The sequence below is a fragment of the Carassius auratus genome, chromosome 7 (assembly GCF_003368295.1).
Source record: "Carassius auratus strain Wakin chromosome 7, ASM336829v1, whole genome shotgun sequence".
In the NCBI taxonomy this organism is placed as follows: Eukaryota; Metazoa; Chordata; class Actinopteri; order Cypriniformes; family Cyprinidae; genus Carassius; species Carassius auratus.
The window spans coordinates 27,343,727-27,368,761 of record NC_039249.1 but is presented as its reverse complement, the minus strand read 5'-3'; the positions used below and the strand labels follow the sequence as shown (position 1 = coordinate 27,368,761).

The 25,035-nt window shown below is 38.2% G+C and overlaps 1 protein-coding gene across 2 annotated transcripts in view; it reads right to left on the bottom strand.

The window, feature by feature from the left end:
- Positions 1 to 25,035, bottom strand: part of LOC113106380 (adhesion G protein-coupled receptor L3-like) — an 89,711-nt gene that overhangs the window by 12,606 nt on the left and 52,070 nt on the right. The window contains exons 4-6 of one of the 2 annotated variants that reach the window (XM_026268246.1): positions 20,044 to 20,153; positions 10,747 to 10,761; positions 4,632 to 5,432 (exon numbers count right to left, since the gene is read on the bottom strand). In XM_026268246.1, the coding sequence (XP_026124031.1) occupies positions 4,632 to 5,432; positions 10,747 to 10,761; positions 20,044 to 20,153 (926 nt within the window). The remainder of the gene's footprint in view (positions 1 to 4,631; positions 5,433 to 10,746; positions 10,762 to 20,043; positions 20,154 to 25,035) is intronic. The other variant, XM_026268247.1, reaches the window with a different exon arrangement.

The window sequence follows — 25,035 nt, the reverse complement described above, 5'->3', positions numbered from 1 at the left end:
TAAAAACTGCTCATTAACAAAAAAGTTAAAATCTATGGCTGATACTTGTAATCTCACACAAATGATTATCCAACCAACAAGAATTGTTATGAAGGCAAACAAGGTTAGTACTTCTAGCTGCATTGACCTTATATTTACCAATGTCCAGGAATTGTGTTCAAAGGCAGTATCAGTGGCAGTTGGCTGTAGTGATCACAATTTGATTGCATTAACTAAAAAGACAAAAATTCCCAAATCAGGAGCCAGGATTTTATTATCTAGGTCATATAAAAGATTAAATCAAGATCTGTTTATTAATGAAGTTCAGAGTGTGCAGTGGACTGAAGTGTGTCAAGAAAAAGATGTTAATAAAGCCTTAAATATTTTTATGGATATAATAAATAAGATAATTGATAAATACGCCCCACTTAGAAAAAGATCAGTAAAAACTAAAAATGCTCCTTGGCTCGATGATGAGATGAAGTGCTTAATGCTGCAAAGAGACAAGGCAAAGGAGGTAGTACAGAAATTAGGAAGTGACTACAATAAAAAATTCTATTGTAAGTTAAGAAATAGGGTTTCTAAATTAAATCATATTAAAAAAAGGGAATATTATAAGCAAAAAATTAGGTCTGCAGCTGGTGATTCCAAGAAAATATGGAAAACACTGAATGAAATAATGTGTAGGAAGACAAATAATTATCAAGGGTGTGTGGAAAATGAAGGTCAGTTTATTACTAAACCATTAGAGATAGCTAATTATTTTAACACCTTTTTTAACGATAAGGTGAACAATTTAAGATCTAGCATGTATGGCAATGATGTTCAATCAGCCTGTAGTCCTATTTCTAAAATAATGAAAAATAAATTATGCAGTTTTAATTTTAGGTCTGTTGATCAAACTACTGTAGAAGAGATGTTGCTTTCAATTCCAGATGATAAACCTTGTGGAGCTGATCAGTTAGATGGAAAATTGCTAAAAATGGTAGCTAGACAGCTTTCTCAACCGATCTGTCATATTTATAATAGGTGTTTGATTGGTGGCAAATATCCAAATCTTTGGAAAGAATCTAAAATTATTCCATTACTTAAAAAGGGAAAAAAAGACTTTTTAGGTTCTAATTGCAGACCAATTAGCATACTTCCAATTTTGAGTAAGCTTTTAGAGAAGATTACCTTCAAGCAAATTTTACAATATTTTAGTACAAATGGATTACTTGCCAATGCTCAACATGCCTATCGACCAGGACACTCCACAAGTACTGCTCTTATACATATGACAGATGAATGGTTAGCATGTCTAGATAATAAGAAACTGGTTGGTGCTGTTTTAATTGATTTTACAGCAGCCTTTGATGTCATTGACCATGATATTCTTATGGCTAAACTAAAATGTTATGGTTTTTCATTGACAGCCCTTAATTGGATGGGAAGCTATCTTTCTAATAGAAAACAGAGAGTGTTTTATAATGGATCTTTTTCAGATGCTAAAAATACTTATTGTGGTGTTCCACAAGGAAGTTGCTTAGGTCCTTTATTGTTTTCTATTTTTATAAATGATTTACCATATGTTGTTAATAATGCTAATATAGTTATGTATGCAGATGACTCTACAATGTTTTCTGCAGCACATTCTTCAGCTGAACTAAAGAAAAATTTGAGTGATGAGCTTTTAACAATTTCTAAATGGGTTCAAATTAACAAATTAATTTTAAATATAGAAAAAACTAAATGCATAATTTTTAGCCAAAAATACAATATTTCTAGGGCTGCAGATTTGAATTTATTTATTGATGGGACGCCAGTTGAACAAGTAACAGATGTTACTTTGTTGGGCGTGATACTTGACAATACATTGTCCTGGTCCAAACATATAGATCATATAGTAAGCAGCATGGGTAAAGGTATAGCAGTAGCCAGGAAATGTTCTGCATTTATTTCGTCTTTGGTTTTAAAAGATGTGGTGCAGTCAATAGTTTTATCGCATCTTGAGTACTGCCCTATAATATGGTCAAGTGCATCAGAAAAGCACTTAAAAAAACTTCAGATTGTTCAGAATAGAGCAGCTAGGTTGGTGCTCCATTATCAATTTCAGGCCAGTGTTGCTGATATGCATAGAAAATTATCATGGCTTTTAGTGAAGGACAAATTACATTTACGAGTGTTGGTATATTTTTATAAGGTAATCAAGTATCACACACCATGTTTTTTCTTTGAAAAGCTTGTATATGTTGGTTTTAGACACGATCATAAAACACGTCAAGTGAGTAAGTCTCAACTGTTTTTACCATGTCCACAATCAAATTTGCTGAAAAAGACTGTATTTTATCGTGGCTCTGCTGCTTGGAATGTTGTTCCTATAAATATACGTAAAAGTAATTCAACACATGTGTTTAAAAGAAATTGTGTAAACATGTTGTTAAAGGTATAGACGTACTTCTGCTTGTGCTGCTACTATTAATATGTATGGGTATAGTTTTGTGATGTGACTGGATTAGCAATTGTATTTTTGTTATTATTTTATTTGTTTGAATGATTTTTTTGTATTGTGCAACTCTGTGGACCCCAGGAAGATTAGCAACCACTTTGTGGAAGCTAATGGGGATCCAAATTAACAATAAACAATATATACACACGTATGTATATATGTGCATTTATATTATATAAATATACAGAAATGTACGTTATATAAACAACTTTTTTTTTGGATGTGATTAATCGTTTTGACAGACTTACATTAAATGTTACCTATGCATGAACCACATCTCCTGCATTATCAGTGTTATGCATATTGCATACCACCTGTAACAGTAATAAACGGCAAAATTGATCAATTTTGTATCTCTTTATTTGTGCATCATAACACACGGAGGTTAATTTGTACAGTTTACAATAACGCATATTAAAAAGTAAAGGGGCAGTGTAACACATAAAAGGTAATTAGGTAAACAAGTATCAAGACCACAGGTAGGGCAATGAAAATTGAAAAAAAAGGAATGTAATTTAACTTCAAGTATCCTTCAAGTATAGTACAGTAACCTTCAAGTATCAAGAACATAGATAATGTAATAAGTGAAAAAGGTACATAGAAAGACAATTGTTAAAATTGATTAATTCAAGACCTTTGTGCAGACAACAGTTTTCCGCTCGTTGAAGCGGAAAATTTGAAGGTTCTGCACCCATCCATTTGTAAATTGCAGGTAAGATTCGAGAGATTTATCATTTTTAAACTGATCAGAGGTGTACGCTCTGACACTACAAACAAGGTAAGAAAACACATTGGGGAAGGTTACGAGCGGCAGCTCTTTAAGATCATCCGACCACTCTTTGTGTTCGTGCAGATTGAGTTCATTGATTGTCTTGATTTTTTTATAAATACCGCATCTTTGCTTCCTTGTTGAGTTTTTCTTTATATGTAATCTTACACTTGATCTGTATGTCATGTCACTTTCACTTTCACTTTTACTGATGAGCGTGTCCCCAAAAATGGCCGCGACTACCCAGAATGCAATGCGCAGTGACGTAGTTTCCCAAGCTCTATATGACTCTTGCATATTACTGTGCAGCAGTAACAGTGTTTTTCCCACAGTGTTATCCATACAAGCTTTCTTTATTTAAAAGGCGAATGCGGCGACGACATTTTGACTTTCAGTAAGGAGCCATGAACTTCTTCCCCTCAACCAACTTCACTCGATGCTTTCCAATTAAAGAGAATATTCCAGACATTCTGCTTGACCGCTAACTCAAGCAAACAGCACTGAAGCTCACTCGATCTGTGTGCCGCCTGCAGACACCAAACAACTCATTTCACTAAATCAAAGGCAAAGCTTCCATTTTCATAACCACAACATTCCCAACATTCATCAAAATGTTATTAGTAGCTGTGCTTTTAAGGAGGAGGCTGTGAATCTCATCGAAATATGTCATATTTCACCCTAACGTCATAAGAAATACAAGACCATATGTTGCATAACAGAAATAAATGTTATTTGTAAGACTGAAATGTTTGTAAAAGGATTTATTTTTGCATTGTGGCATTCCATTAAAATATAAAAGTGCATATATACATTTCCACCCATATATGTATTTTCCCCTCTTTCATTTCTGTTCATGGTGATTATAAGCACAAATTAAAAAATAAATTAAAAAAAAAATTAAATATATATTTAAGATTATTATTTTACATATTGTTTTCGTTCTTCTTGAACAGTAATGAGAAGTTGGGTGAAAATGTGCTTAATTTTCACGTATAAAAAAAGAAGAAAAAAAATAGAAATTGGCTTCTCCCATGTATCACTTAATGAGTGCACTCATGTAACAGAATGTTGGGAAAGCATGTATATAAACATGCATATTAGAGAGACAATTTTTTTCAATTAATTATCATTATAATATTATTATGACTAAATATAATCTAATGAAGTTGTTTGGGGGCCTTCATATTGAAAAGCTTGGGCATTTTTGATATACATTTAAGGGTTTTTTTTAACCTTCAGTTTAAATAAAAGCTATGGACTATGATTTTGTCAACTCCTGTATGCTAGAAAAAAAGGTGCATCCACTTACTATTTTCCTTTCGAAACGGTATTTATATTTTTTTCCAATTCACTTTGAGAAAGCGATCATAGCTTTCAACACGCCCCAGCTCTTACCTAGCCTGTTGTCCAGGACTCCGAAATCCAGCGTATACGTGACCAAGTGGTAGTTATTCCACACATAGAGCAGATTGTCTCTGGGATTGTAATCCACGGCAGCGATGTGCTGGTATGAGTTGGGGAAGGGGATGTCCAGATAGCCGTCTTTGCTCAGCTCCGTGTTGTAGAAGTAGTCGATTTTATTCCCGGTTGCTTCGCTATCATCGTTTTCGTAGACGGTCTTGACCACGTAAAGGATCCCGCAGATCATGAAGGCGTTGGAAGCGGAGCGTTTGTTGTAGGCCGTATCCCAAGTTCCCTCCACATGTAACGTATAGGGGTTGATCTGGCTGATTACGATCCGTTGGTTGTTTTGCTCTGTGGCGTAAATCACCCAAAGTCCGTTCTCGTCCACTGCCAGATCGATATCAGTAAAGCCCCTCCAGCGATACGGCGAAGTGTCGTGGTAGTTTGCGCTAGCGATGATAGCCTCACCACTCTTGATGCGAGTGCGCAGATCGTACTTGACGATATTCCTGGTCCTCTCCTTGTTGAAGAACAGCGCCCCGTCGTAGACGATGAACCCGGTGCCGTCCGCCCGATGGGGGAGCTTATAGGTCGTGGTGGGTCTTCCTGCGATGAGATCCTCTTTGCTGGAGTATTCGGTGAGTAATTCTGTGCGATATGGCCTCCAGGGCATGTAATAGATCTTATCCGAGGCCTGGATGGGGTCTTTGCACCAAGCTCCCGAATGGTGGTCCGACTCGAACAGATGCTCACTCTGATAAACACCACGCAGGAGCCCTGGGCACAAGAAAACTACAGACAAACAAATATAGAAAGACGAGTGAGCGCAGGTTTGAAAACACTTTTGATTCGACGGATAGCGGCTCACTGCTGGACACAAGATACACTTCATGAGCAGGAAGATCTTTAATGTTTCTGAAAGATGTCTCTTTTGCTCACCAAGCCTACATTTATTTGATTTGAAATACAGCAAAACAAGTAATATTGTGAAATTATGCGACTATTTAAAATAACTGATTTCTGCGAGAATATATTGTAAAATGTCATTTTATTTCTGTGATGTGCAGCTGTATTTCCAGCATCATTCCTCCTGTGTCTTCGGTGTCACACGATCCTTCGGAAATCTGTATAATATGATGATTTGCAGCTCAAGAAACATTATTATTATTATTTCTTCTTATTATTATCATCATCATCAATATTTAAAACTTTCTATTCTTTGATGAATAGAAAGTTCTAAATATAAAATATAAAAGATCCATATATATTAAATACTATTTTTTTTCCTTTTTTTTGCTGAGGGATTAAAGAAATTAATAAATTTAGTAAGGACGCTATTAATTGATCAGTGAAAGTGATGATAATGACAGTTATAATGTCACAAAAGATTTATATTTCAGATAAATGCCATTCTTCTGAACCCTCTTTTCATCAAAGAATCCTGAATAAAAAAAAATCTACTCATCTGTTTTCAACACACTACTACTACTTCTAATAATAATAATACATGTTTTCTGAGAAGTAAATCAGAATATTAGAATGATTTCTGGAGGGTCATGTGACTGGAATAATCCAGCTTTGAAATCACAGAAATAAATTGCATTTTAAAATATATTCAAATAGAAAACAGTTATCTTAAATAGTAAAGAAACTTCAAAATTGGACTGTTGTTGCTGTACTTTGGATCAAATAAATGCAGTCTTGGTGCGCACAAGAGACTTCTTTAATAAAACATCAAAAACGTTTGACTGGCAGTGTATGTTAGAAATGTGTTGCTCAGACAACATTACACATGTGGGCCACTTTCAGAGATCCATTGGGTTTTAAAGGAAAGTGGTCAATGCAGATTATGGAGGATAATTAAATGTTATTTGGATGACAATCCTTCTTTATCATTTTCCATTTTAGAAACCTCTTTGATTGTGACGTATCGCTTTCACTAGACAATGAGTGATATGCATCACATCTGCTGTTTATTATGTTAATGTTGTGATTCTGAGCAAGAAGATCATTAAGTATTGAAGACGGTGACATGTTAAACCACCGGTGTGAGGTTATAGACTTGTGTGCATCCAGAAAGCACTATAGACTGATGAAAGATAAACATGTTATGCTTATTTGCAGGTGTTTGAATTAAACAGTACATTATTAAAAATATCTTTAAGATGAATTCCGATTTTGCTCAAATGTAACATTTATATAATGCAACCACTGGAAAAAAAGTGGTGCAAGATTTAATTTGAAATCATTTCACTCAGAAATGGCAGAAAATCGAAAAACACTGAAAGACTGATACAGTATTTCAACAAAGCATATTTCAAAAATCTGATTTATTTATTATTATTATTTGTTTATTTTTTATGAGTAAAAAAAAAAAAACAACTTCATGGGCATTCGAATCATACTGTTAGCAAGATAGTATAATTTTTATAATTTTTTTTTTTGTTGGGTGATTCCAAAAGGAATGTTTCGTGTTCTAGAACTGTGTCCTTCGATAAAAACAATACTTATAAATATAGAACAATTACTAAAACAGTACATCTTAATTTTTCGCATTTTAATTTAGATTAGAATTAGATTTTTTTTATAGTAATAGTTTATTACTTTAAATACTTTTAATTCATCCCCCAACATGAGTGAACCCGTGTGCATGTGACGGATCGGACGCATGCAGAAAGATTTCACTTCCACCTGAAGTTGCCATTTATATTTTTGATATATAAGAGTGAGCTTATTAATGACGGCTGGTCAAAGGGGCCAGAGGCCGCCGAGACATAATAATGAGCTTATATTTATTACAATCCGAACGGATTCCATCCCGATGCTAAGATATTGTCAATTTATGTCAACATGATTTATTGCGTCTGTGCGCACAAAACTAATAATAAACGCATTTTGCTCAATTCAGCTTCGCTCCAAGCAGCGGCGCAGCATCAGAACAGAAAGATTGTGTTTCTTTCCAAGGCTTTCGCCTCCAGAAATTGATTAAAGCCCAAGCCTGACTGCGGCGATCCATACACTTACCCAGATTAGGTTAGAAATATATAAACTCATTCCAATTAATTTCCTGCACGGGTCAAATCTGTTGATAGCACAGACAGTGTGATCTCCGCTACATCTGTGATGTTTATGATTGCAGAAACGCTCATAAATTAAAGCCAAACGCTGCTGTTATTAAGAGCTGGAAGCTTTTATCATATCTGGACGTTTCGTCCACTTTCATGTTCCATCGGTTGATTTTATGAAAACAATAAAAAGCACTCTAAAACGGTCTTGTTAAAATGTTTTACTTTCAGCTTTCATTTTTACTGCAAATGCCTTTTATGCAGATTTCATTGCTTTACCCTTAACTTTCAGTGCTAACCTATGAAAATCCATCTTAAAAATATAATACACGTGTGAATAAATAATACTTGAATGCTAAAAAAGGTCAAATGATCCATTTCAATATTTATTGAATAAAAATGGTTTGTGTGAAGATTATGAATGCATTATTAATAAAAATAAAAATAAATAAAGCTTTATCTTATTTCTAACTTTTGGTTTTACCAGATTACGCATAAAAGCGTTAAAATATATTTGAAATAAATGGTATAATGTACAACGTAGACAATAAATAGAAAAAAAGCCATTTTAATATGTATTGTGTTGTGTGAAAATGATGTGGTAAGATAATTATTAATTTATTGTAATTATTCATTTATTTATTCATTTATTATTCATTTATTTTCTAATAAAGAAGTTACTTTTTTATTTGCAAATTATGCAAGAGTAGCAGTACAGATGTTCTGTATACAATGTAACATATTCAGAAATATATAATATAACATATTTAATGTGATGGATGCGGTTGAGGAAATTACATTTCTTCATCATGGTCCAGAGGAAAAATGTCAGATTCCTCCAGCGTTGCATTTATGTTCACATTATTAGAAAATTTATTAATTTTCATTATTAATCCCTAAAAGTCCACAGGGCCAAAAGTGGCCATAGTTGAAGAAATTCATTTCGTTGCTTGGTATTGTGGGAAACAAAGCTTCCTCTGGCTCTGTGTCTGAATCCAGCGGCTCCATTAGTTAGTCTGAGCATCTCTCTGAGAGAGAAAATGATATGACGCTCAATGCTTACACAAGTTAGAAAGGTTAATGAAGAGGGCTGTTCACACACACACAGCTCTCTGACAATTACAGTAATATACAGTGTTTAAAGCGAAGCCCCAAACACCCGCTGCAATCAAGATCAGAGAGCTGTGATGATGCTGAGCCTAGCGCAGCTACAACACACACATCTCGTCTTCACACAGAGTCTCTAATGACTGAGAGAAGACCCCGGACGGACCTAAAATCTAACTCAGTCTTCATTCACTCAGGCTATAGAGTTGTTCTGGATCAGTAGAGCCCTAAAAGAGGCGTTTGACAGAATGCTCTTTTGCAGTCTTTGCACCTGTCGGTTAATTAGTCTATTATGTGTGCTGCAACTGCAACAAAATCATATTTGTAATCAGTATTTTTGTCTTATTTTCCAGCAACATGTCTGCATGCGCTTAAACTAACTTTCAGAGGACATTTCTAGATTTTTTTTTTTCCCTCTATTATAATTTCTATATAGATTTATGTTTATTGTTCAATGAGTAAGAACAATAAATTCAAAATATATTATTTACTCAACATGTATCCTGTGAAAACGAGTTTTAATAAATTGTGAAATTTTGCTTTAGTAAATATAACAAAATAAATTGATTTATTTATTCATTATTTACTGGTTAATTCGTCTATTAGGTCTGAGAAAAATATATCTGTGTGTGTTCTGTTTTCCAGCAACAAATACATATAATTTTTTTTTATTTTTTTTGAAGCTGGCAGAAGCAGCAAAAATAGCTCAGGCTGTGCAGCATATTAAGCTAAATATAGACACTGGCCAGCCGACTAGTGACTTATTTTCTGGATGACTTATCAAAATGACCAGTCATACAAACCCCAGTTCACAAGGAACCTGTCTGTCAAGCTTCGAAAATGACAAAAAACACAACATAAAATAACTTCTAGAGTCATAAAATCTCTTTAAGGGTGACAAATTTAAGTCGGCAGAACCTAAAATTCTCCCTCAACCCCTCAAACAACAGATCTGATGTGTAAATCTCAGTCTGTTCCCAGAGCAAAGCTTTCGTTGGACTTCAGGACACTTGGTCATACAGCACACAAGTCATGGATGAGGTTTTCTTGTTGTTTTCGGAGCTTGACAACACTTGAATAAAACAAAAAAACAGAAGGAGCCAATTCTGCTAAATCTACCCCACAGAGGAAAGACAGGTAAATGATAAGGGGTTTCATTATTTATGCTTTAAATATGATTCAGTCCAGATGAAGGGGGCGAGAGGAAAACACCAGGAAGAGATGAGATGAGGAAGAAGAGGGAGTCTGTGTTTTAATGCTCATCTCTGTGACCGTCTCTGATCTCAGATCAGCTGCTCATACAGTCTACAGCGGATCACTGGGGAAAATAATAACATGCACATAACCATGAGCCAAATCAACAGGCTGATCAACATTTAAAAGGGCAGAGAAAACACTCCCTGTATACTTAGTGTTGTTAATCTCAGATCTGTACCATATTATTATCATAGAAAATAGTAGTTCTTTTGTGATATATTTTAAAAAATTTGTTTTTTATAATTTAATTTATTAATGTGATGCATATATATATATATATATATATATATATATATATATATATATATATATATATATATATATATATATATATATATATATATATGTATATATACATATATATACGTTTTTTTTTCTGTGTTTTGAGCAGCACATGAGAGGAGCACTATTACACTCATGAACTGAAATTAAGCTGAAGACCACAAGAAAACACGAGCCCACCACAACACCATCTCCACCACATACATAACATTTCCTCTGATCAAAATAATATTAAGAGACACACAGAGCAGTGTGTTTCAACATCACAAAGCCAGTGTCACATGAACCTCTCAGGCATGAATAAATGTATGATGGTTTACTTGAGAAAATGTTAAACATGTTGGCAGAAAGCCGACACAGAGACACTTTACAGGGTGAAGAAAACACATCTTTACCTTTATGTTCCACCTCTATTTTAGGCATGGAGGAGAAAAACAGAGACAGAGAGACAAAATCAGAGCAATGCAATAAAGATTCAACATTAATCATCATACTTTATGATTATTAAACATATTGAAACTAATACTCTGCTCCGTGTGTTCTGACCGACACACCTGGTTCACTACTATACCTTGCTAGCCTTAGTAATTCAGATAGCTCTTTGCTACAAGTTCCCTCTTCTCCAGAACAACCTCAGGAACAACAAGCATCTGCTTGTGTGTCACAATAAAGTCGAGTGCAAACTGTGTGATTTCTGACCGTCCTTTCTGATCGACGTCCCAATAGCATTTCCTCAAACTCAAGCAGATTCACAAAATGAGTCTAAGACAACAAAACTTACACACTGTGCACTCGACTTAATACGAGAGATAAAAACATGTTTGTGTTTGTGGAGAAACATAAGATCTCAGATTATAGTGTGTGTGTGTGTGTGTGAGAGAGAGAATAAAACTAGTTGAAGCAGTAAATGATTAAGACAGCTGTGAGATATAAGTGGGAATTCAGCAATGACAGACATTAAATCAAACAGCGAGACACATAATGACATGTCACATCATTTATCAAGCAAATCTGTTTATGAATAACATTCATAAAGTTTGAGGACAAACAATTGCTTAGTAGAAGAGCTTTTTAAACTCACTTTGGGGATGTCTTCATTTGCAAAAAATAAAATAATAATAAAATAAAATAATTGTTAAAAGCTTATACAGATATACAGTTATATATTATATGATTGTTTTAATTAACAATTATTTTTGCACATGCACATACTTTCTTGAGCAGCAAATCAGCATATTATTAAGCATACTAACAGCTTCACTATGAGTAGAGAGACAGGCACGACTAATTAACATGCAGTCACACACTCACAAATGCATTCATTCAGTCATTTACTGTGCTTCTCTATCTGCATCTGATTTAATAAATTATTAAAATTAAATGTACTGTTATTTCATCCTTCAAAAAGATGCGATGACAGATTTACAATTACTTACATAAAAATATAAAAATAAAACAATGTTTTTGGTTATTATTGTTTATTCATTCATATATTTTGGTCTTATCAGATCTGCTCAATGGTTCTACATGTTTTTTAGTTTTATCCAGAGCAAATTGCATTTTATTTAACATACTAGCCTAAATTTATTTGATCGACCCCATGATTCTGATGAGCTACATAGTACCAATTTCTTTAATAAAAGGTTATAATTAATCAAAAAAAGGTTTTTTGTTGTTGTTTAGAATATTAAATGAGCTAAATAGTTACATAAATCGCTCACCCTTTGAAGTTACTGTCATAGACACAGTTATTGCATTAAAATGAGGACTGCTTACAAACAGCAGAAAATCTAAACTCTTCATACTCTTCATACCTCAGAACAAAACTGCTGATCTTTGACAAAAAGTAATTTTCTAATGTCAAATTGTAAATCCAAAAGCATAAAATGTGAAAATAACTATATTAGCGAGTGGAAAGGGCAATTCCCCAAACCTTAACCCTAACCTAACCCTAACCGGCAGCGCAGACAGCGCGCTGGTGAGTCGATTGTTCAATATTTCGCTGACTTGAGAGGACTGGCAAAACCATGCTGTTTTGGTGCTTTATCAGATGAGATGATACGAGATCAGTTGATTGAAAAAAAAACAACCAATACACTCGTTTGGGAGTGGCTGTTGTTGGAAGATGATAATCTCACTTTAAAGGAAAGCTGTAATTCTGGCATCTCAAATTGAGTCTGCTGCACAGTGTGCTGCTAAATTAAATACATCACACGAATCAACTGTAAACAGTGGAGAAATGATACAAGAATGCACACAAGTTTACAGGGCAGAAGCAGATGTATCTTCAAATGCAGACATACAATATGCACGTCCTCAAGTTAATCAGCGATGTGGAAATTGTGGGTCCACTAGACACCCATCATGTGCCCCTGACTGCCCTGCATGGGGACAAACATGCCGACGCTGTCAAAAACTGAACCACTTTGCAAAATGTTGTCGGTCTGCCCCAGTTCAAGCTCCTACTCAACGAAACCCACGTGTACACAATACAACACTTGGATTATTCATTCAATAAATACCAATTCAGCAGGGTTTTCTACATGTGTTGTTACTATAGCAGATTCCTGTATATCACTGCTACTGGACACAGGGGCTAAAGTCTCACTACCCAATATGGCTACTTATGAACGTTTCCTGACACACTTGCCTCTTCAGCTGCCTTCTCTGAATCTGTTTGGATATGGAAGTTCTGCAGTTGATGTTATCGGCCATGAACATGCGCCTGTCCTGTATGGCAACAAGGTCCTGCCCGACTTCCCTTTTCACATTACACACCATGGCAACAATATCCTTGGATTGGACCTGTTTATTAGTCTGGGCTTTTCTTTGCTGGACATTAAGTGTGTTCAAGTTCTGACTGTCAGCTGTCACTGGCAACATGAATGGCCAACATTGTTTGAAGGTCTTGGTTGCCTTGCTGCGTTCACTCATCAGCCTCTTTTGGATCCTACAGTTAAACCAGTCATTCAGCCATTCATCACATTCCGCTGGCATTGCGTGAGGAAGTCACAGCAGATCTTGTGAAACTGCAAGCAGAGGGCATGATCGAACCTGTCGACACCTCCCCATGGGTGTCTAATCTGACAGTGGATAAAAGTTGTTTTCAAAAAATCATGTCCACTATACTGGCTGGTGTCCCTGGCACTGCCATCTACCTTGATGATGTCATTGTCCATGCCCCAAATGATTCATGAACAGCGCTTAAGGGCTGTTTTTGCTGCACTCATTCAACACAATTTGACACTTAACATGGAGAAATGCTTATTTGCAGTACCAGAGGTTGACTTTGTTGGTTTTCATGTTTCAGCCAAGGGCCTGTCGACATTGCACTCCAATATTGAGGCTATACATCAGGTGCCGGTCATCGGATGACAACATACTATATGTGTTTTCTGCCTCAGTACTCCACAATAACATAACCTCTCCACCAACTGCTCGAAAAGGATGCTCCATGGACTTGGTCTTCAGCCTGTTTTGATGCTGTTCGCACGCTTAAGGAGATGTTGACAAGCCCACCTGTCTTGGCACACTTCAGTCTTTACTGCCCCACACTGGTCACTTGTGATGCTTCAGCTACTGCTGCTGGCGCTGTTCTTTCACAACTGTGTGGCTTTTGCTTCTCGTGCATTCAGCCTGACCGAACAAAAGTACTCCACTGGAGAGAAGGAGGCTCTGGCTTGTGTATGGGCCTGCGAGCGCTGGCATGCCTACCTTTATGGCCGAAAATTTACCCTTTGGACTGATCACCAAGCCCTCATTGCACTTATGTCTCCTGGTTCCGGTCACAAACCACTGCGCATGTACTGTTGGACTGACCTCCTCCAGCAGTATGACTTTACAATACAATTCACCACAAGCAGAGATAATGTGGTGGCCCGATTTGCTGTCTCGTACTGTGTCATCGACCATTGCCTTCTGTCAGGCGGATGAGGGCGGGGATCTTATTAATTTAGTGCATGCACCCCTGACAGCATTTGTGTCCCTGGAGGAACTCACAGCAGAGTCTGCTGGTGATTCCACACTATCTGTGGTCCATGAGTATGTCCTGAATGGCTGGCCAACTCAAGTGGCAACAGATATCCAGCCATATGCCAGAGTGAAAAACGAATTGTCATGTTGGAATGACACATGCTTGGCTCGTGGACACTGCACCATCATTCCTGCTAGACTCAGAGGACGAGTGCTGACCATGGCTCGGTATAGTCAAACTAAAGCAGCGCTGTAGGGATCTAGTATGGTGGCCGGGGTTGGACAAAGACATTGAACAGCTTGTTCGGGATTGTGCTCCATGTCTTGTAAGCGGGAAAACAGGCTCACCAGTTTCGCCGCCACTATGGTCTTTGCCTTGGCTAACTCGACCCTGGGACCACATTCAGCTGGACATCTGTGGGGAACTCCATGATGTGCCTCATCATTTGCGTTTCCTTGTAGTAGTTTATGATTTACATTCGAAGTGGCTGGAGGTTACATGTGTGGGCTTGGTCACATCCAGTTCCATCATTGACATTCTGGAGTCGCTTTTTGCCCGCTGGGGCTTGCCAAGGGCCTTGACGACAGACAATGGCCCCCAACTAGTGTCCGTGGAGTTTACCAGCTACATCCAAAGCAAAGGCATCAAACACATTCGAACAGCTTACTATCGCCCACAGTCAAATGGGGGCGTAGAAAGATTCAACCAGTCACTAAAAAAATTGTCTGAGAGCCCACTTAGCACAAGGCTGCTCTTTCAATGAGGCCTTGTTTCAGACTCTTCTACACTACAGAGCAGCGCAGCTCACCACTGGGGTGTCGCCAGCAAAACTGATGCTGGGACGGGAGCTGGAGTTACCCCTGCATAAACTTTGCCCTCCTACTTCTCATGGTGGAAATCCTGTGGTGAAAGCCAGGGTATGCGAACAACAGTTCAAATCACGAGGCAGATTCGACGCAAAGAAAAAGGCCTGCATTCCAAGAATTTTCCCAATGGACTGGGTGCGGGTCCAGCGGCCATACCGGAAAAACAAGCTCCACACTTTCTGGTCACAGCCCGAGCAGGTGCAAAAGCAGTTAGGTCCAGTTACATTCCAGCTATCTGATGGTTCCCGTTGGCATGCCAGTCGGCTTAGGAAAGTACCGTACCCTTCTGGTGCAGATCACACCCGAGACACTGTGCTCCCTTGCTCTCTGCTTGGTTCTTCATATCTTCTGCCCCAACCACAGCATCCAGTGACCTTGCAAGCAACATCCCTACCACCATCTGAACCATCGCAAGGCAGGCCTACCAGATCGCAAAATCGGCCTGCTCGCTTTCAGGACTACTTAACGTTCTTTCACACTTAGTTCACTGGGAGGGGAGGGGAAATGTTGCATGCTTAGTTAGACTTATAATCTGGTGTTTAATTAAAGTTATGTGTTTGTTACATAGATAAGATATAAAGAGCGCTGGTCACTTTAAGAGTTAGGAACAGACAGTGACGTTGACGCTAGAATGTTTTCGCACAGTCCAGTGATCTGAGTGCTTAGTTGATGGAGTTCAGTAAGGTTGATGAGAACAATAAAAAGTAAAATAAGTTTAAGTACGAGTCCTCTTTACAGACATAACACGATGGAAGCAAAAAGTGTCCATATAAACGCACCTATTGTCACTTTTTTACATGGATGCCTCCACCACCGGCTGGGGGACCACATATAACGGACATGCAGTCTCAGGGGTTTGGACAGGTCCGCAGCTGCAGTGGCACATAGTGTTGTTAGCAGCGCACCTTGCCTTGAACCGTCTCAAAGGTCTCAAAGAGGCAAGCATGTGCTGGTCCGAATGGACCACATTGCGACTGTTGCGTACATCAACCGACAAGGTGGTCTACGTCTTGTCGCAACTCGCCCGCCACCTCCTCCTTTGGAGTCAGAAGTTTCTGAGGACACTTCGTGCCTTTCTCATTCCAGGCCTGCTCAGTCATACAGCCAACGAGCTGTATTGAGCAATGCTCCCGGGAGAATGGTGACTCCTTCCCCTGATGGTCCAGCTGATTTGGAGGCGTTTCAGAGCCACTCAGGTAGACCTGTTTGCTGCTCCAGAGACCTCTCACTGCCAGTTGTTCTACTCCTTGGCCGAGGGAACTCTCGGCACGGACGTACTGGCACACAGCTGGCCGCGGGACCTATGCAGTATGCGTTTCCCCCAATGAGACTTCTCGCACAGACACTGTGCAAAGTCCGGGAGGACGAGGAGCAAGTCTTGCTAGTAGTGCCATATTGGCCCACGTGGACCTGGTTCCCAGAACTAGTGCTCCTTGTGACAGCCCCTCCTTGACCAATTCCTCTGACGAAGGATCTACTGACTCAGAGATGGGGCACCATTTGGAGGTAGTGAACAGCATCACTTCGGCAAGAGCACCGTCTACGAGACACGCCTATGCCTTGAAGTGGAACCTGTTCGTTGAGTGGTGTTCTTCTCGCCGAGAAGACCCCCGAAGATGCCCGATTGCGGTCCTGCTATCCTTTCTGCAGCAAGGGTTGGAGCGAAGGCTGTCTCCCTCCACCCTCAAAGTCCAGGTTGCCCCTATTGCTGCGTACCATGACCTTGTGAATGGGAAGTCTTTGGGTAAGCATGACCTCATCATCAGGTTCCTTAGAGGGGCCAGGAGGTTAAATCCATCCAGGCCCCCCTGTATACCCTCTTGGGACCTGTCTCTAGTGCTTAAATCACTACAGCAGGGCCCATTCGAGCCTTTGCATTCAGTTGAGCTAAAGTTTATTTAATTGAAAACTCCTGCTTGCACTGGCCTCCATCAAGAGGGTAGGGGACCTGCATGCATTTTCGGTCTACGATTCGTGCCTAGAGTTCGGGCCGGCTGACTCCCAGGTAATCCTGAGGCCCCGGCCTGGCTACGTGCCCAAGGTTCCCACTACATCCTTCAAAGACCAAGTGGTGAACCTGCAAGCGCTGCCCCTGGAGGAGGCAGACCCAGCCCTGGCTGTGCTTTGTCCCGTCCGAGCATTAATGTGCTACGTAGACCGGACACAAAGCTTCAGGACTTCAGACCAGCTCTTTGTCTGTTATGGAGGCCGGCAGAAGGGGAGTGCCGTCTCTAAGCAGAGGATGGCCCACTGGATTGTGGACGCCATAACCCTGGCTTATCAGGCTCAGGGTGTGCCCTGCCCGTTCAGGTTACGAGCTCACTCAACTAGAAGTGTTGCATTCTCCTGGGCGCTGGCTTGTGGCGCCTCGCTGACAGATATTTGCTGCGGGTTGGGCGACCACTAACACGTTCGCTAGGTTCTATAGCCTTCGTGTAGAGCCGGTATCCTCCTGTGTTCTCACCTCAAACGGGTAGTGGCACTGAGAGGCCCCGGTTAGGGTCGGCTTGCTTAAACTACTCCGTACTGCAGACCCTGTTGAGATCCTCCATTACCCTAAGCTGCTGGACGCGGCGGAACGTCCGGCGCCAGACCTTCATGATGAATCCGTGAGCACCATGGAAGGGTGGGTTCCATATTGAGACCTAAGCAGTACTCCTATGTGTATAGTCCACGGTATAGCCTTAGAGCCCGTGTTTCCCCGGCAGACTTCTGCTTTCCCAAGAGGGTTTTAATCACCTCAAATTTTTCAGAATACTCCTAAACGGATGCTATATTTGTATTTGCCTCCGAGACCTCCTTCGGAAAGGATGGGGCTTCCGCTGCGTCCCGGCTCCAAGCGGACCGGGTACGTTTTCCAAGTGTCATCCAATCTCACACAGTGAGGTATTGCTTTGACAATGGTGAGTGGAGCTACTTGTTCTGAGCCCCGGCCTACACCTAATAGGGGCGCAGGTGGCTCGCACAGGGCACTGGAAGGGGCAGTACCCATGGCGCTTTGATAGGGATCCCATATTCATCGGTCACCGACGTGGCGTCGAGAGTTTCCGACTGAAAGGGAATGTGTCGGTTACGTATGGTAACCCTCGTTCCCTGAAGGTCCCCGGCTCGGCTCCTCAGCGAAAAACTGGTATGCATTGGACCTGCTGCCCTCTTATACTCACGCAGTGATCAGTGGCAGCTGGATGCAATAATTGCATGCCAATGTGCATTGGCTCGTTTAGTTTACACTCAAAGTAGATTGGTCTATCGAAGCAATATCCCATATTCGTCGGTCACCGACGTGGCGTCTCCGTTCCCTCTTTCAGGGAACAAGGGTTACCATATGTAACCGAGACGTTTCTTTTGCTCACCAAAGCTTCATTTATTTTGGTAATAATCTGTGTGAAGATCTGTGAAACTGCCACTGATTCCTGTAATCAAACCTGTATTTTCAGCATCATTCCTCCAGTCTTCAGTGTCACATGATCTTCAGAAATCATTCTAATATGATGATTTCAGTCCCTCCAGAAAAACGCAGATTTTTTTTGTGATTGTTGCGGGCAAAAATCCTTGATTTTTCGGCAGGTTTTCTTAAAAAATGCGATGGAATATGCGGGATATTTTTGCAATCTTATGCGATGAAATTGCGGGAACTTGCAAAATCTGCGGTTTGATGAAAAAGAGAAAAAAGGGGACCCCCCCCCAACACCCTGTTCTCACTAGGCTACTACCTTACTGTAAAGAGTCATTTCTTATGACTTCCTATGATAAGCAAGCATACTAAATCACAGAATATTTAAGTTCTCATTCTGTTTTATTTCAGACCTTAATTAACACATGGCTCAAATTTACAAAACATTGAGTCAAACAAGTTCTCCAGCTTTACAAAAGGAACTACTTCTGTAAAAATGAATACAAATAAAATATACACACAAATATACAAATGCTGTTTTACAGGAATTGCAAAGTGCAATCTCTTACTGCAACGTAAATTATTTTACATACTACTAATATACTTTCAGCTGTAAGGTTTTGGTACTATTCTGTAACAAAAAAGTACAATCTTACAACTTGCATGAAATAATTGCGTTTTTCTGGAGGTACTGTGATTTGCTGTTCAGGAAACATTTTTGATTATTATCAATATTGAAAACTGCTTCTTAATTTTGTGGAAACCGCGAAACATTTAATTTTTTCAGGATTCTTTGATTAATAAAACTAAAAAATATATTTTGTAACATTTTTTATATCTATTTTTTATATCTATATTGCCACTTTTGAGCTCTTGAATGTGTATTTGCTAAAAAAAAAAAATAATTTCACAAAAAAAAAAAAAATACAAAAAAAACTTACTAACCCTAAACTTTTGACCAGTAGTGAGGAAGCTGTAGGAAGCGAGAAACAGTCATTGTTTCCTCTGCTGTAATAAAACTCAATTCAGTGAACAGCGATGCGTACGTGGCCCTCATTTATCAGTAAAGACGGACACTGGCATAAGGAAAAGCCGTGGAGTATACAGCGCAGGTATTCCTCCACACAGATGGATGTGACGCTGCGCTCTCATAACTAAAGATACAGAAGAGACGATCTATCACGGCCAAACGCTATCATTAGCTATCTGGCAACTTACTCATTTTGACAAAGTGCAGCGCTTACATAGTTTATCACAGAGCTCACAGTAACCAAAGTCATCATGTAAACTTTCACCCCCCCACACACACACACTGCAGATAGGGATGGATGAGTTCAAATGAAGGCAAGTCTTTAAACTGCAGGAGAAGAAGAATAAAGCTGCAGGAGGAAGATGTTGGGTGTGTTTGTGTTGAAGGGCTTTGATTAGACAGACATGTTGATATGAAACTCATACGTACTGTACAGGACACACTCGTACTGCACTTCCAGGTATTTGTATGTCCCAGGACAGGGGTCAGGAAACGCATCCGGTCCAGCCACGACGGCACACTGCGTCCGGTTATTACACCTGGAAACACACACACACACACACACACACACACACACACACACACAGAGAGAGAGAGGGGAGAAAGAGCATTTGGAGTCTGTTAGCATTTACATTTCTCACGTTTAGTATTAAAATGATTGAGCATTGTTTTTGTGATTTTTGCACAATAAAATTAAACCACATGTTCAATGACCAGAATGTCATAGACTCGAGAATGGTTTCTTTTTATTTTTAGGCCAGTAGATATCTATCCAGAAACATCAACCTCCAGAATACTGTAGTAGATTTACAGCAGATCTACAGGAACAACAATATTCCTTTCAGAATCTACACTCTGTGTAATGTTTTAATATGATATATTGACAGGTTAGATTTTTTTGACAGGTTTTTCATTTATATTTTGAAACATGCATTGTTTAAAAAAAATATATTTTCTTAAATTGCAGTTAAAACTACATCACAACAAATGAAGTGTTTTAATTGCATTTTAATCATATGATAAATGACATCAGGTTAAAATTGACCTCATTTACCTCTTAATAAAAGTCTCTGTTTTACTGGGATTCATAGTGCACTGTAGTCATAATTAAATAATACTTTATATTTCAATGCACTCAATGCAACTCTTAACATTTTTGTCCTTTTTGGAGCCTGCAACATTTGGACCCCACTGGCTTTCACTGGATACAAAATAAATAAATAAGCTGAAATATTAATCAATTATCTTATTTTGCACTCCGTAGAATAAATAAATAACGAAATAATTAAATGGAAGAACATAAGAGTCAAGTGTGATTTCTTATAATGAATGTGCACTTGTACTACTAAGTCTTAAGTATATTTTAATAAACTACTTGACATATTATATTGACATATTATAGATAACATAATAACTATAACAAATCATATTAATGAAAAGGCTACTTAAGCGATTTACAATAAATCACAACACTTTCATGATTGTTTCTAAACATACTTTTAAAAAGTGACCTTCGAAATAACGTCGAATTAAAAGTTTTACTGTAAAGTGCATTAAATCTCTATGTTTTAATAAAACCTTATCACTCTTTAAAGAACTTATTTTGATGTGTTGACTGACATACTAAAGCACATTCAAGTTCTTGATTATCAAAACTGTAGTGTTTTACTCGATATTACATTTAAAGTGAATATATATTAAATGCACTAAATTGCAACTTCAACACATAAGACACACGTTTTAATAGAAATGCCATTAAAGTTGATTTTAGTTTATCATGTTTGTCAGTACATTCAGCAGCACTTTAACCATATTTCAAAGATATTAGAAGTAATTCTGAAATTACATATAAAGATGTAAGATATAAGTCCTACTTAAGCTGGTTTTAATATACTGTGTGTGTGTTTGTGTGTGTATTTAATCTGTAAGACATTTTCATTTAATTATAATTGACATGCAGTTAAGTGTCTGAAATCAGTATATTCAGCTCACACTTAAGTATGTTATTTCCTTATCATCTGTAGTTGTTTGAGACTGGTTGAGCTCTGTATTATAACATGTTTCTTCGTCGATCTCTCAAATATACTTCAGTATTAACTGTTCAGCAGAATCTGTAGCACTTTGGTCACGTGTTTTATACCGTCATATCACTCAACCGAATCAAAAATGATCAATCATGATCCACCTCGCATTATTTCCTGCTGAATATTCAGTTTCTGGGGGAAATACGCCACATTACAGATTCAAATGGAGTTTTAAAGAATCATGGCGATCGTTTAAAGATGAAATCTTCCGTGAGGCTCAATGTCAGGGTAATGTCAGCAGATCAGCGTGTGATGAACACCCAGCACCTGAGACACTCGCGGATGATTGAACCGTTAGCATGTGGCTAATGAGCGGGAACGAATGCTTTCTGAGTGCTGGGGTGTGTGTGTGTGTGTGTGTGTGTGTGTGTGTGGGCTTCTGTGCGAAGGGTATCAGTGTGTATGTGAAACTGTGACTAATTTTTAAAGGACAAAAGCACCCATGTGCAAAATCAGCCTGAACATATTTACTGACATTTCATTATCCTCACAGCCTTTACTCAGCTGTCTAAACGAGGAATCCCAGAACACCAGCTAAAGCTGATGAGAACCCAACCAGACCAGAATCTGACCAGAAAACCTGCAGCTTCTTTACATGCAGAATGAGAGAAAACGATGGAAATAACTACGAAAAAACACAAATATGGTAAACAACAGCATATGGAATAATTATGATTAAATCAATCCATAACCATAATCTTACAAGGAGACTTTATACATTTGAATTGTATGAAAATAAACATTATATATATATGTATATATATATATGTATATATATATATATATATATATATATATATATATATATATATATATATATTAGTGCTGTCAATCGATTAAAAAAAATTAACTAATTAATCGCACAATTTTTTTAAATTAATCGCGATTAATCGCGATTAATCGCAATTAAAAAACTGAAACTTTTTGGATATGTAAATGTAAAATGTAAATAATTAATGTAAACTCAAGACAAAGAAACTATTTAAATTCAAAATATGATTGTTTATTGGAATTTTTGTTTAACTTGTAACACAGATTTTCTCATGTAAACAACATACCTGCAATAAACCATCAATATCCTCCAAATTAACTGTTAGCTTGAAAGCCATATTTATTACAGAAATAAAAACACAGGCATGTAAGTACCATTTGAATTTCAAAACAATCAATGCCAATAAAAAACAAAAATGATTTCCATGTTGAATTCTAAGTGGACTGCAAAAAAATTCCAAAGTATAGTCATTGCCAGTGCTTTAAGTGGGCTGGTACGCACCGGTACTCAGTACAGCCACTTCCAAATATAGCTCTTGAGCGTACCGCCACCTCTCCGTGCGCCCAGAACGTGCTTGTAGCGTACCGGTACGCTCATTTGGACATCTGTTTTAATAGAGGTTTTAATCTTTTACCTGCACTGACGATTTTCAGAGCGCCCTTCACAATGCAAGCTTCCTAATTCATCCCACCCAGAGCAGAAACTACATTACCATTCACCCTTAAGTTATACAAGTGAATAGCGCATGTGTCGCTTTTCCCACTGTTAAGTGTCAACAACTCAACGTGGCCGGAGAAGGTGTGTGAAACTCGTTGGGAGTTATACTAAAGCAAAATCTTGAGTATTTATTGTCTGATAAACATTAAAAACTGTCTGCGGAGGTTGAGTCGTCCTGCAGCCCCCGCTGGCTGTTCATTGGCTGCAGCATCTTTTTTCTAAGTTCTAAAAAAAGAGAGAGAGAGCGCAAGTTGCTGCAGCTGTGAGGAGGACAGTGATGCACGCGCACAGGAGTGATTGACAGTTCGCGGCACTGTGTACAAAAAAATACTCCGCTACACAATTATTTCGTTAATTTCATTTAAGCTTATTAACGTTAGCGTTACAGAAAGGTCTGATTTACGCACTGTTACAGTCATTGTTTTTTTGTTTTTTTTTAAAACAATGACATTTGAGTTCATGATTTTAATGTTGCTGTTTCTTGTGGCAGACTGAAGAGTAATCCGGCAGAGTTTTATACTGAAACTTTCCGTCTAAAAGTCCTTCCTTGGTCTTATCCATATTTCTTTGCACGTTGAACACACATAGGCCAGAACTGGAAATAAAAAAAAAAACTGCAACCGCGTTAATTGCGTTATTTTTTTTTAACGCGTTAAATATTTCAAATTAATCGAATGCGTTAACGCGCTAATTTTGACAGCACTAATATATATATATGTGTGTGTGTGTGTGTGTGTGTGTGTGTGTGTGTGTGTGTGTGTGTGTGTGTGTGTGTGTGTTTGTGTGTAATTATATAATAAATTAATTAATATGCAAAAAATTAACAATGTAAATAGTTAGTTAGCTTCACACACACACACACATCTGCAAATGCATATATGTGCACTTTAGTGTCTAATGCATCTCTGGCTGCGGCAGACTAGACTCATGCTGTGATGTGCTTCAAAAATAATAAACCAGCCTCTGTTGAGCAAACACAAACCTACACACACACACACACACAGAGATACACATACATAAAATGAAAAAAATATTTCAAGACCGTGTCCCTTAAAATTATAGTAATTCCCAAAAACACACCAACAGTTTGCACAACATTACACCATTTTGTGTCACATATTCTTTCCCAGATATAATTTCCACAAGTCCAAATGGTTTGAGATTCACCAGCCTTGCTTTATTTCCAAACACACAGTGCTGTGAGGCAGCGTGTGTGTGTGTTTGTGTGTGTTTTCTCTCTCTCTGGGCGCTTGGCAAAATGAACCTTGTGGGCTTTAGGGGTCCTGTAATTCACTCTGCGGTGGCGCAGGTCCAGTCCTGAGGGGCTGGATGATAAACATGTGCGTTTATTCCTGTTGTCTGTGAGCCCTCCGCTTTACTGCACACAGATTACAAACACTCAAATATTCTACAGCTGGACCACGTGGACCAAAAAACACAGGCTAAACGCTGATACATTACATAAATATTTCTATATTTATACAAAAATAAAATGGGCTATATGTTCAGTTGTGCAATATAACAAAGATTATGGTTTACCTTTAGTTATATCGAGCCTTTTGATATTTTTGATAAGGATGAGCAAATGAAGTAAAGGTAAATGTCAGCAGGGCTGAAAAACTAAATAAAATATTCAAACTTAAACATTCCCCAAAATGTCATCATATTTAACATTACTAATAACATTATTTCACCATTATTTCACCTTCTATTTTAATGGAATATCCCAATACCAAAAATTTTTTTTCAAAGTTGTAAATACAACGAAGGTTATTAGAGTACATTTTACAAGAAAACATTATTGTCGTATTACTGAGAGTTCTATTAATTAATTAATTATTCTATTAA